This window comes from Paroedura picta, chromosome 1 (genome assembly GCF_049243985.1).
Source record: "Paroedura picta isolate Pp20150507F chromosome 1, Ppicta_v3.0, whole genome shotgun sequence".
NCBI lineage: Eukaryota > Metazoa > Chordata > Lepidosauria > Squamata > Gekkonidae > Paroedura > Paroedura picta.
This window is the reverse complement of record NC_135369.1, coordinates 4,497,013-4,510,137: the sequence shown is the minus strand read 5'-3', so window position 1 is coordinate 4,510,137 and position 13,125 is coordinate 4,497,013. Positions and strand designations below refer to the sequence as shown.

General features: G+C 45.8%; 1 protein-coding gene and 1 pseudogene across 1 annotated transcript in view; both read right to left on the bottom strand.

Moving 5' to 3' along the window:
* Positions 1 to 13,125, bottom strand: part of LOC143829388 (methanethiol oxidase-like) — a 45,007-nt gene that overhangs the window by 3,158 nt on the left and 28,724 nt on the right. The window contains exons 7-12 of the mRNA XM_077320187.1: positions 12,681 to 12,866; positions 11,779 to 11,899; positions 9,238 to 9,420; positions 7,153 to 7,331; positions 4,087 to 4,165; positions 2,873 to 2,994 (exon numbers count right to left, since the gene is read on the bottom strand). Coding sequence (XP_077176302.1) covers positions 2,873 to 2,994; positions 4,087 to 4,165; positions 7,153 to 7,331; positions 9,238 to 9,420; positions 11,779 to 11,899; positions 12,681 to 12,866 — 870 coding nt within the window. The remainder of the gene's footprint in view (positions 1 to 2,872; positions 2,995 to 4,086; positions 4,166 to 7,152; positions 7,332 to 9,237; positions 9,421 to 11,778; positions 11,900 to 12,680; positions 12,867 to 13,125) is intronic.
* Positions 4,863 to 4,966, bottom strand: LOC143827986 (U2 spliceosomal RNA; annotated as a pseudogene).

The window sequence follows — 13,125 nt, the reverse complement described above, 5'->3', positions numbered from 1 at the left end:
TTCTTGGTGTGATGCTGATGCGTGGCCCAGAATTACTTTCCAAGAATCTTCCCTTCTCCGTTTGCAAGCAAAAGATGGGATGCTCACAGGCAAGTTAAGGTGGAGGTAGTCACTCCATGCCTGGGCCTCAGGGGTAGAACATCTCTTTAGCATGCAGAAGGTCTCATCTCCAGCATCTCCAATTAACAAAGGACCAAAATACCTGGTGATATGAAAGTCTCTAGCTCATAAAGTAGAAAGCTGCTGCCAGTTTGAGTAGGTGGCACTGACAGTAGACCTTGATCGATAGATCAAAGATCCGATCTAGTGAAAAGCACCTTCATGCCATCAAGGCAGCTTCTCATGTTCACCAAACATGAACATTAGAAGCTGCCTTAATCTGAATCAGACTTCTTCAGTCTTGTCTGCTAAGACTAGAAAAGGCTTTCTGGGGTCTCAGGTGGAGGAATTTCACCTCACCTACTTGGTGGTCTTTTAAACTAGAGATGCCCAGGATTGAACCTGGGACCTTCTGCTGATTTTATGAACTTAGGCAGATGGTGAGTGGGTGGGCAGGAAGGGATGGGCCAGTGTTCGTCTCTTGTGGCCCTTCCTTACATACCCAGGGAATAGCTGATCATCATTGTGGGATGGTAGATGAATTCCCTCCAGGCCAGGCAGGATTCTGGAGATTTTTGATGGGGGGGGGAGATCATTTGGGCTGAAATTGGGGGCACTGTGGGTGGGAAGGTAGTTGAACTACATCAAAAGCTCCTTGTGGCTCATATACATAGATACATAAGACTTTATTGTTTCCAGCCATAGGCCCTTACAATGCGATCAATATGATATCATCAGTTTATATAAAAACAGTAAAAGAATTAGAATAATACATCCGGTGGTCCATAGATAATAAAAGACAATAAGAATTCAGGTTTCTAGCTCTCTGGTGGCGTAAATTTGGCTTGAATTTTCCTTGCTGCTAATGCAAATAGTGAAACATTATAACTAATTAGGGGGTTGGTATCCGATAATAAAAAGACTATTTTGCCCATATTTGCAGGGAAGTTCTGGCCACTCAAACATCTCTCAATATATTTGGTTCTTGGCTCTAAGTATAGTGGGCAATCCAAAACATAATGATAAAGGTCTTCAACAGCAGGTTCTCCACAAATATATAGGCAAAGGGCAAAAGGTACACCGGAAAAACGGCCTGAGAGTAGGGCTGATGGTATAACTTGAAAGCGTAAATGAGCAAACGCCATTCGAAGTTTTTGTACAGAAATGGTTACTAAATAGTCTGATCTGAGATGGACAGTTTTGAATAGTTTAACCAAAGGAGAAAAGTTAGATTTTATTATTGTTTGTCTATCCAGTATGGCATCAGTATTAAAGATCCAATCTCTCAGATTAGACCCATCAACGTGCTCTTAATAAATCATCTGGGATGGAATACCGTGATTGTATTTTATCATAACTGGCAAGTCGGAAAGGATCAGTATTCAAGGTTAGTTCAAAACATTTCTTGAATATTAAATTGGTAGTGTTTTTCCTATGTTTTGCCCAAATTTAACAAAGCTAAGTGGACTCGAGCCCTGATCAATGGAAGCCCTAACTCTGCACGTGTACGTGGTAAGGCCAAAATACGTCTAACGAAATGATTCTGAATCACTTCCAAACTAGAAATCAGATGATCCCTCCATCTCCAGACTTCGATACCATAAAGGTGATGGGGTAAGGCCTTGGCTACGAATAGTTTTATTGCTGGATCAATAAGAAATCCTCCCTTAGATGCATAGAATCTTAGTATGGCCCCAATTATTTTAAGAGTGGAGGCCTTAATCAAGGCTAAATGGTTGTTTCAACTCAGTGTCTCAGTGAAGGTCACTCCCAGGTATTTAAATGAGCTGCTTTGTTCAATGGGAATATTATGGATGTTCCATTTAAATCTCTTTGGCCTTTTCCTAAAGACCATGACTTTGGTCTTGTTGTAATTTATATTAAGAGCCTCCTCATTACAGTAAACGGTAATGACTGGGGAAGGCACTGGCAAACCACCCCGTATTGAGTCTGCCAAGAAAACGCTAGAGGGCGTCACCCCAAGGGTCAGACATGACTCGGTGCTTGCACAGGGGATACCTTTACCTTTACCTTTTACATTACAGTAATCTAGTTTGACCAACAACCTCTTTAAACCAATGCAGGTGTGTGAAATTAAAACCATATCATCCGCATATAATAAGATTGATACTTTTTGCTGCCCAAAGGAGAGAGGAGTAAACTCTGGTCCAGTTAACCTCAAAACAATATCATTCAAATAAAGATTAAACAGCATGGGGGCCAGGAAACAACCGTGTTTAACTCCACTCTGAATTGGAATCGAGTCAGTCACTGAGCCAGAAATACCAACTCTGACTTTTGCATGTATGTCCGTGTGTAGTGCTTGTAGGAGGAATAACAGGCGTTTATCGATGTTTGTTTTTGCTAGCTTTTCCCAAAGGCGGGCTCTATTGATCGTATCAAATGCTGTGGCCAAATCCACAAAAGCTACAAAAAGGGCTTTGGTGGGGCCATTAATGCTTAAAGTGGCAAGTTGAAAAAGACTCTGACAGTGTTCAATAGTACCTTTTCTAAACCCTGCCCGATTGGGGTGACAGGTAGGTAGTTGTGAATTCCTGCATTGTGCAGGTAGTTGGACTAGATGACCCTGGAAGTTCCTTCCAATTCTATGATTCTATGCACGCCAAGCAGAGGCTCTTCCATTGACTGAGCTATTGGTCTGCCCTTGGCCATGACATCTTATCCCAGAGGATTTTAATTATGATGTACAGTCTCTTAAACCTGGCTGCCTTTCCCACCAGAGAGAGCAGAACTCTTGAATGAAGAAACTCACCTGGCCAACCAGCCTGGGGCAATGAGGGTCAGTGATGTCGTACTGACGGATGTCACCATGTATGAAGTTGCTAATATAAAGGAACCGATCGTCCAATGAAATGAGCATAAAGGTGGGGAAGGCTGAAGGAGAAGAAGACAGGAATACTCATGTCCCTTTACTCTTTTTGCTAACAGCTTTTTAAGGCCATGCAAGGAAATCCCAACTCATTATGGGTTTTGTAGTGAATTAGTGGGAAGGGGAACAGTTAAATGCTCTAGTCTATTTCATTTAAATAAACAAGCAAACAGCTGCCTTTATCCTGGGTTCTAAACACATTGCTTCAGTGAGAGAGCAAGGGCTGCCAACCATAGGTTGCAAAATTTCTGAAGATTTGTGAGGGTATGTTTTAGGTAGTGGAGGGATCTCAGAAAAGTGTAAAGCAATAGAATCCAGCCCCCCTCTCTAGCAGCCATTCCCACCAGATCATTGTAGTCTGGCTTGTGTTGTAATTCCAGGCCCCACCTGGCATCTCTAGAATAAATAGATATTGAAAGTGGCATGGGGGCACCCAGATGAAGATTTCTGACATCCTTTCTTCCCCTTGGGGCTACCATTCCCCACCCCACTGCCACTGGAGCACTGCATTCTTTTTTTAAAAAATGCTAGCTGCTATAGTGCTATAGCAATATAATGATTATAATGCTATAATTATTATGATGCTTTCTTATAGTGCTATAGCAGTAATATCACCACCAAGTTTCTTCCAAAGTCAGGCAGAAGCCAACTGTTGGCACTGCTGGGAAAGGGATGACAACAGGGAAATGGTGCCAATATAGGCAGGAGGTTCAAATGGCATAGTGTTCTTGCCAGATATCAAAGCAGGTATAGGAAGGATTGGCGCAAACTGGAGGACCACCAGAAAGCAGACAGCTGGACCATGGGAGCGTGTGAATGAACCAGAAAACCCCAGTTAAATTTGGAAGCCAAAATCAAGGGACAGCAAAACGCTGTTGCCACAGATGCCACCAAACACCCTCTTTTGGTGAGCGCTGCGAAGAGTCCAAGGCACGAATGACACAAGAAAGAGTCCCTGCTCTTCCAGTAGGGGGCGCTGTTGTCTTTCTCTTCCACGAAGCTAACAGAAGGATTTGCCAAAACTAGCTGCAGTTTGCAAAGAGCAGGGATGGAGGGAAGTACAAAGAATAGTCCCTAACACCGTCCTTTGGACCGACCTGGCATTTCGGGTAATAGCCATCCAGACACTTTCTTGTGGGGAATCTGGATCACTTTCTCTGCTATCCAGCATCCATCCTGTGGAAGAAATACATATGATGTCCTTATGTACACAGTATCTGTAATCCTCCTTTCTCACAGAGAGTCAAGGCGAGTTACAAAGAGCCAGCACAAATGAGAAACTGGAACAATCAATAGCCAAAGTCAAAATTATGTCAACATTAATGTTCTTTAGTGCCTATCACAGCCTTTCTCAACTTTTTTTTACCATTGAGAAACCCCAGTAACATTCTTCAGGCTTGGAGAAAGCCCTGTAGTGGCAGAATAGTGCAGAATATGTCTGGGAAGCAGAATTGTGGACACGCCCACCTGGGGCCCCTCCCCTTCCTATCCCCCTCCAGGCCCATCATTGGCCATTTTGGGAGACGATGGCAGCCCTACCACTTTCACTGAAGCAATGTGTTTAGAACCCAGAATAAATATTTAGCCATTTTTTTTTAAAAAAATAATGAAATAATTAACTCCCACCCATTCGGGAAACCCTTAGAGCAGGGGTAGTCAACCTGTGGTCCTCCAGAGGTTCATGGACTACAATTCCCATGAGCCCATGGGAATTGTAGTCCATGAACCTCTGGAGGACCACAGGTTGACTACCCTTGCCTTAGAGGGCCATTAAAAAAACCCCAGGGCATCATGAAACTGGTTGAGAAAACCTGGTCTACAACTACAAGCGATCCAATCATTTTTTTCTCTCTCTTTCTTACAGTAAGTCTATATGGGGTTTCCATTTAATATATAGTCAGATAGAGGACGTATCAGATATTAAACTGGTAAGAACAGATACTACACTTGATCTTAGCCAAATGGCCGAGAAGCGATATCCATGCCCATGTATCTCCAAATTTTGGAGACACACCAGTTAAGAAGAGCATTTCTAGTAGCTCGCTTAAACATCTTTCCCTCAAATGTCACCCGAGGTAGATTTTTGAAGGTCCCTCCTCAGGAGAGATACTGTTTACATGGATGTAGTGTCCCTGACACATTGTACCATATACTTCTGGTGTGTCCTAAGTTTGAAGTATTTCGTCACCCGTTAGCTAATTATCTGAAGAAATTGAAATTCAGCTGTGTTAATGAGAAACACTGGATTAAAATGATACTAAATGTGAGGGACTCAGCAACTATGATAAAAGTAGCAAAGTTTTTACTGGCAATTTTAAATGAAAATCTTTTACGATAGATTTTACATCTGAAACTGCTTGAAATTTTCGTTTTATGCTTTGTAATATAATGCCAAGAAAGGTACTCTGAATCTGAATCTATGGGGTTTCCAGTCGGTCTCAAAGGAAGCTGTTGTCTTGTCTCTAATGGATGGTGTAAGTATAGCCATTTCTCCAAATTTTATCAAGTTCCATAGCTACTCCTCTGTTTTACTCTGGTCTTGTTTGGCCTCACTTGGACCATTTACGCACTGGGAACTTCACTGCCCCTGTCCTGTGCACGAGTACAAATCAGGGGTGAATTAGGTGCACCAGGCCAAATACTCCCCCGTGTGGGTGCAGAAAGAGGTGGGGCAACCTGCCACGACTAAAACTCCAGCCTGCAGCCTGGCATGAAACCTCCAGTGCGTAAACGGTCTTGGAGTCCTGTGTTCAGTTTTGGCCGCTCCAGTTGAAGAGGGATGTAGATAAACTGGAGCTTGTCCAGAGGAGGGCAACAAAGATGGTGAGGGGTTTGAAGACCAAGACACACGAGGAAAGGTTAGGGGAGCTTGGTCAGTTTAGCCTAGAGAGGAGGTGACTGAGAGGCTACCTTATAGCTATCTTCAAGTATTTCAAAGGGTGCCATGTAGAGGATGGAGCAGAGTTGTTCTCTCTTGCTCTGGAGGGACGGACCAGGACCAATGGAATGAAATTAATGCAAAAGAAATTCTGTCTAAACCTCCGGAAGAAGTTCCTGGCATTTGGAGTGCTTTCTCAGTGGAACAGGCTCTCCGGGGCAAGAGAGAACAACTCTGCTCCATCCTTTACATGGCAGCCTTTGAAATACTTGGATGGTTATCAGATCCCCTCTTAGTTGTCTTTTCTAAATTGTCTTTCCTTAAGGCTAGAACTTAATATAAATTTTCAATGCAAACCGACACAAGCAGGCTGGGTTGAGAGTGGCGGTATATTAGTCAAATAATAAATAAATACATAAATAAATAACTTAAAAATTGATCCCTTTTATCCATATTTTGGCTCCATTTTGTCATACGTTCTTTCACCTGTTCCTCTTTTGCGTCGAACTTCAATCCTGCCCAGTTTCTCAACATACTTATTTATTTTATTTTATTTTATTTATAATTGGATTGATATACCGCCGTTCGCCAAAAGGTCTCACGGCGGTTCACAATAAAATATAAAATCAAAGTAAAATCACATAAAATCCCATAAATACCCCATTATTATTCTATAACTTTCCCCACTTTCCCCGCTTGTTCAGAGAGAAGTTGGACGTTAATCCTGTAAGAGAGAGAGGAGAGAAAGACTGGCCGATGGATGAGGGATCTTGGATGGAACCCGGGCTCTGCCCTGGCCTCAACCATGCGCCTGGCGGAAGAGCTCCGTCTTACAGGCCCTGCGGAAGGATGGTAATTCTGACAGGGCCCTTAGCTCCTCCGGGAGCTCATTCCACCAGGTTGGGGCCAGGACCGAAAAGGCCCTGGCCCTGGTCGAGGCCAGGCGAACGTCCCGAGGGCCCGGGACAGTCAGTAGATTCATACCCGCAGAGCGGAGAGCCCTGCGGGGGGCAAAAGCAACCAAACGGTCCCGCAGGTCAGTAGGACCCAAGCCGCGTTATGGCCTTACTGGAAAACAGAAAAGGTTCTGTCAGGCACCCTGAGGACCCCTGCTAGATAAGATTTACAACCTCTGTTGTGGCCTAAAGATTATGTAAAGATCAGCAGTGAAACCCTCAGTGCTGGTGAATTTGGGTGGCTGGAACTGCTCACCTCCTCTCTACTTGCGGCAAGAAAACTCAGCAAACCATTTTGATTGCTACACAAACCTGCTGCCAACACTCACCTGTGTCTTGTAGATGTGATGGACAGAACCCTGCAGTGTACAGATTACCAGTCCATGAGCAGAGTTGGGGTCATGGAGAAACTGGAGCCCAGAGGGGGCGGAATCCTCCCCTAGATCAATTGCCTGCAGATGGCAGCGGGTCGTCCAGTCCCAGATATTCAAGGTACGACCATAACGCCCTGAAGGTGGACAGAGAAGAAAACCAATGGCAGTAATATGTGTGAAAAGGATCTTGGAGTCTTAGTAGACCATACATTGAACATATTTATAAATGATTTGGATGAGAGATTAGAAGGGATACTTATTAAATTTGCAGATGATACTAAACTGGGAGGGGGAGCAAACACAACTGAAGACAGCAACAGAATACAGGATGATCTTGATAGGCTCGAGAAGTGGGCTAAACTGAATGAAATGAAGTTCAATAGGGACAAATGTAAAGTTCTGCATTTAGGTAGGAAAAACCAAATACACCAATATATTGTCTTGGCAGTAGCATGTGTGAAAAGGATCTCGGAGTCTTAGTAGACCATACATTGAGCATGAGTCAGCAGTGTGACTTGTGGCTAAAAAGGCAAATGGGATTTTGGGCTGTATCAGACGGAGTATCGTGTCCAGATCATGGGAGGTGATGGTCCTGCTGTACTCTGCTCTGGTTTGGCCTCCCTTGGAGTCCTGTGTTCGGTTTTGGGCATCTCAGTTGAAGAGGGATGTAGACTAACTGGAACGTGTCCAGAGGAGGGCAACAAAGATGGTGAGGGGTTTGGAGACCAAGACGTAGGAGGAAAGGTTGGGGGAGCTTGGTCTGTTTAGCCTAGAGAGGAGGCGACTGAGAGGGGTCTGAAAATCACCTTCAAGTTTTTAAAAGGTTGCCATATTGAGGATGGAGCAGTTGTTCTCTCTTGCCCCAGAGGGATGGACCAGAACAAATGGGATGAAATTAATGCAAAAGAAATTCCGTCTAAACATCCGGAAGAAGTTCCTGGCAATTAGAGAGGTTTCTCAGTGGGACAGGCTTCCTCGGGAGGTGGTGGGTTCTCCAACTTTGGAGATTTTTAAGCAGAGGCTGGAGAGCCATCTGAAGGAGAGGCTGATTCTGGGAGGGTTCAAGGGGGTGTCAGTTTACAGTGGATGAGCGAGAGGGTTGTGAGTGTCCTGCATAGTGCAGGGGGTTGGACTAGATGACCCAAGAGATCCAACTCTGTAATTCTATTATTTTATGAACACAACTGGCCTTGCATGGGAGGAGACAGCATGAGCCAATGGTTAAAGCATTGAACTAGAATCTCACAAGCCCAGCGTTTGCTGGCAGGGGCTCCTGAGAATTGTAGTCCATGAACATCTGGAGGACCACAGGTGGACTACTCCTGAAATAGAGGAGAGGAGTACATTGTAAGCCGTTCTGCATCCCACTTGGGAGAAAGATGGAATTTAGGAATAGAGCAGGGTGTCACTGGGGGCATGGAGAGGGGAGACAGTTCAGAGGATATCTGTGAAGCCTTGTCAGATCAGGCCAATGGCCCATCTATTCCATCACGCTGTCAAATTGTGCCCCAAAGGCATGTGGATTTCCTGCATAGAATAGAATCATAGAACCATAGAGTTGGAAGGGGCCATACAGGCCATCTAGTCCAACCCCCTGCTCAACGCAGGATCAGCCCAGAGCATCCTAAAGCATCCAAGAAAAGTGTGTATCCAACCTTTGCTTGAAGACTGCCAGTGAGGGGGAGCTCACCATCTCTTTAGGCAGCCTATTCCACTGCTGAACTACTCTGACTGTGAAAATTTTTTTCCTGATATCTAGCCTATATCGTTGTACCTGAAGTTTAAACCCATTACTGCGTGTCCTCTCCTCTGCAGCCAACGGAAACAGCATCCTGCCCTCCTCCAAATGACAACCTTTCAAATACTTAAAGAGGGCTATCATGTCCCCTCTCAACCTCCTTTTCTCCAGACTGAACATTCCCAAGTCCCTCAACCTATCTTCATAGGGCTTGGTCCCTTGCATGTTTGTCTACACAACTTCGAGCTCCATGGCCCTGTTTCTATAAGGGAATAAATTATTCTTGTCCAGTGAGGCCTTACCTTTCCCCAGGTCTGCTGGGTTGAACCCATTGACGAAGAATTTCGGCACTCCCAGTTCAGTGCTGATCATGACATTGTGCCTGGGCTGGTACCAGAAGTCGTACCCCATGGGGGTTGCTTGAGTGGGTCTCTCCCAGGTCCCCTTCAGTTCAAAGGTCTCCGCATCCAGAAGGGCAAAACCACCTGGCAGAAGGACAAGATCCATGCTCAAAAAATGTCAATCCTATTGTCAATTCCTTGCCAAGGGGGTGGGAGGTGAAAATTCGACTGAAGGAACTGAAAACAAATTAGTGGCGAATAGATAAGAAGAAGAATAGATAAGAAGAAGAATAGACAAGAAGAAGAATAGACAACAACAACAACAATAACAATAACAATAACAATTAGATTTGTTACTTGCCTCTCCCTGGAGGATCGAGGAGAGTTGGTTCTTAGAGGCCACTTTTCTCTACTAGACAGAGTCTCAAAACAGCTTCCAATCACCTTCCCTTTCCTCTCCCCACAACAGACACCCTGTGAGGGAGGGGAGGCTGAGGGAGCCCTGAGATTACTGAAGAAGAAGAAGAGTTGGTTCTTAGATGCCGCTTTTCTCTACCTGAAGGAGTCTCAAAGCGGCTTCCATTCGCCTTCCCTTTCCTCTCCCCACAACAGACACCCTGTGAGGGAGGGGAGGCTGAGGGAGCCCTGATATTACTGAAGAACAAGAAGATTTGGTTCTTATATTCTCTACCCGAAGGAGTCTCAAAGTGGCTTCCAAGCGCCTTCCCTTCCCTCTTCCCACAACAGACACCCTGTGAGGGAGGGGAGGCTGAGAGAGCCCTGAGATCAGTGCTGTGACTAGCCCAAGGTCACCCAGTTGGCTGCAAGAAGAGGAGGAGCAGGGAATCAGACCCAGCTTGCCAGATTAGAAGTCCGCACTCCTAACCACTACGCCAAGCTGGCTCTTGGTGAGAAGACATGTTGGATCAGGCTAATGGCCCATCCAACCCAATACTTTGTGTGACACAGTAGTTCGAAGCCAGGTTCCTACAGGAAGTCAACCAGTGTGGGCCAGTCAGTCAGTGATTTCTGATGCAGGCTAAAAGTGATATCTCCACTTTGCTGAGAATGCCAGCTTCAGTTTCTCTGTGCTCCTGGTAAGTCCCCATTCCACCCCAGTCGCCAGAGAGTACCTGGCAACCCTGAGCCAATCAAATCTCCAGTGGTCAATCAGGAACCTTGCTGGACAAAAGCCACATCTGTCCCCACCCACTTTTTGAGGGTTCCAGGAAAGATATACATCATCCTGCCAATGGGCACTCCATTGGGGCCCCCTGGACTACATGTTTCAGCTAAATCTGCTTCCTTCCTCTGGCTTAAGATCCCTTCAGCCTCTTCTTTATAAGTAGATTTCTTGCACCAGAGAAAGGCTTGGCGCTTGGGTGGATCCAGCCCACTGAATACTTTTTGCTTCAGAAGTATGCTTCCCTCCACCCCTCAGAAGCAAGCTGATGGAGATTGAATTGTTGTTGTTGTTGTTGTTGATATTATTATTATTAAATTTATTAACCACCACTCCCAAGAGGCTTGTGGCGGTTTACAGAAGTCCAATTAAAAACCCATTAAAATAGACAATCCCAGCATAATAACAAGATCAACAACAAGAATGGTGGAAACCTCAATATTTCCCCTCCACCTTCTACAAGAAGGAACAGAGTCTTGGAGTAAAATAGAAGAGAAAGGTAATATTCACGCTCTAGCTTTTGTTTGCAACTCATTTGAAATGTATAAGTATGGAGAGCCTCTCCCTTTGTCTGGTGCACATTCTCTCTAGCCTCTGGCAAAGAGGGCGTGTCCCTTTCAGCTTTCTTAGCTTGGTGTAGTAGTTAGGAGTGCGGACTTCTAATCTGGCAAATTGGGTTTGATTCCCCGCTCCTCCTCCACTTAACAGCCAACTAGGTGACCTTGGGCTCGTCACATCACTGAGAATACCGCTCTGACCAAGCTGGAATATGGGGGCTCTCTCAGCCTCACCTACCTCACAGGGTGCCTGTTGGGGGGAGAGGAAAGGGAAGGCGACTGTAAGCCGCTTTGAGACTCCTTCGGGTAGAGAAAAGCGGCATCTAAGAACTAACTTCTTCTTCTTCTTCTTCTTCTTCTTCTTCTTCAGTAATCTCAGGGCTCTCTCAGCCTCCCCTCCCTCACAGGGTTTCTGTTGTAAGGAGAGGAAGGGAAGGCGACTGTAAGCCGCTTAGAGACTCCTTCGGGTGGAGAAAAGCTGCATATAAGAACCAATTCTTCTTCGTCTAGCTAATCAACTGTGAAGACCTGTCCCTCTCTTGCCTCATTGGGAACTGGATAAGTAGACGGGGCACAACAGCAAGTGATGCCCAAGCAAGGTTTTAAAAAGCTGAACAGCAACTCAAATCTCCAAAAGTAGTTTAGGAGCCTTGATGAACTCGGCCCCACTGACCATGGGCCCCACTGGGCACCGTGATGGGGACCCCTGGTCTAGACCGCCCTCAGCCGAACTTCCCGGGGGGAGTGCATGTCATGGAATACCTTTCCCATTACCACATGGGTCCCCTATACCACTGATCATGACTTCTCCACTGCCCAGGCAGTGAGGGGTGTGTAGGAAAGCCAGTTTGATCTTCTGGAAAACTTCTCTCGGCTCAATCACCTGCAGGGGCAAAGGAAAGAACATATGCAAACAAGTTACATTGAGTAGACAGTGGCCCATTCCGCACATGCTAGATAATGTGCTTTCAATGCACTTTCGAAGCGGATTATCCTGTTCTGCACAGGAAAATCCAGCTGCGAAAGCATACTGAAAGTGCATTATCTGGTGTGTGCGGAATGGGCCAGTGTTTTTCCCCCTTCGTAATCTGTGCTAAATCCGTGGGTTCATCGGACGTGTCTTGCTCTTTATTAGGACCCCAGTCCGATACAAGCCAAAGCAGAACTGAACCAAAGAACCTCACAACCAACCCCGATTCATATACAAAAGCCATACAATATAGCTTCTCACCAGTGTGCACTATTGCTCAGGGTCACTTTAATCTGGCTGGATCCGGCAGACGGGATCCAGACAAGGGGTTGCCAATTACATTGCGGGCTTAAGATTCTGCTTCAGACCTCAAGTCCGGTCCTCAGTAGGTTTACAGAAGCAACAATCAGGAAGTCTGAAACCGTATAGACGGTTCTCCCTCTCCTTGAATTTATCCTTACAACAACCCTGTGATGTAGGATAGGCTCAGAGGGTGACTGGTCTGGCCATCTTCCATAGCAGAGGTGGGATTCGAACCCAGGTCTCCCAGATGTCAGAATGAGACTCGAGGCCACTACTGGGTACCCACTCTAGATGCCGTCTCTCAGTGCCTCTGGTACCCCATTACCCCCTCCCCAAACTCCATGTCCTTCTTATCCCAGGGCTAGTTTGCGCTTCTCCAATAAAGACGTACTTTGAGGAGCCTGGGGGCTCTCTGGTCTGTCCCTGTGTCCACCACGTAAATGCGAGAGGAGCCAAAACCGGGAAGGATCAGCCTGTTCCGCTTCTTGGTGGGATCCCCAAAACAGCTGCTGCAGGCGTTCCACCCGGAGCGGTGGAGTTCATCGTTGATGTAAGGCATGGGCAGGCGGTGGAGCACCTGTGGAGGAAGGTGGGAAGTGAGCTGCTCTTCAATTGGCTTGAAACTCAACATCAAGAAAACGAAGATCATGGCGTCCGGCCCTCTCAATTCCTGGCAAGTAGATGGGGAAGAAATGGAGGTAGTGACAGATTTTATTTTCCTGGGCTCCAAGATCACTGCAGATGGGGACTGCAGCAAAGAAATTAAAAGACACTTGCTCCTGGGGAGGAAAGCGGTGGTAAAGATTTTGAGATTCCTTCAGGCAGTGAACAATGGG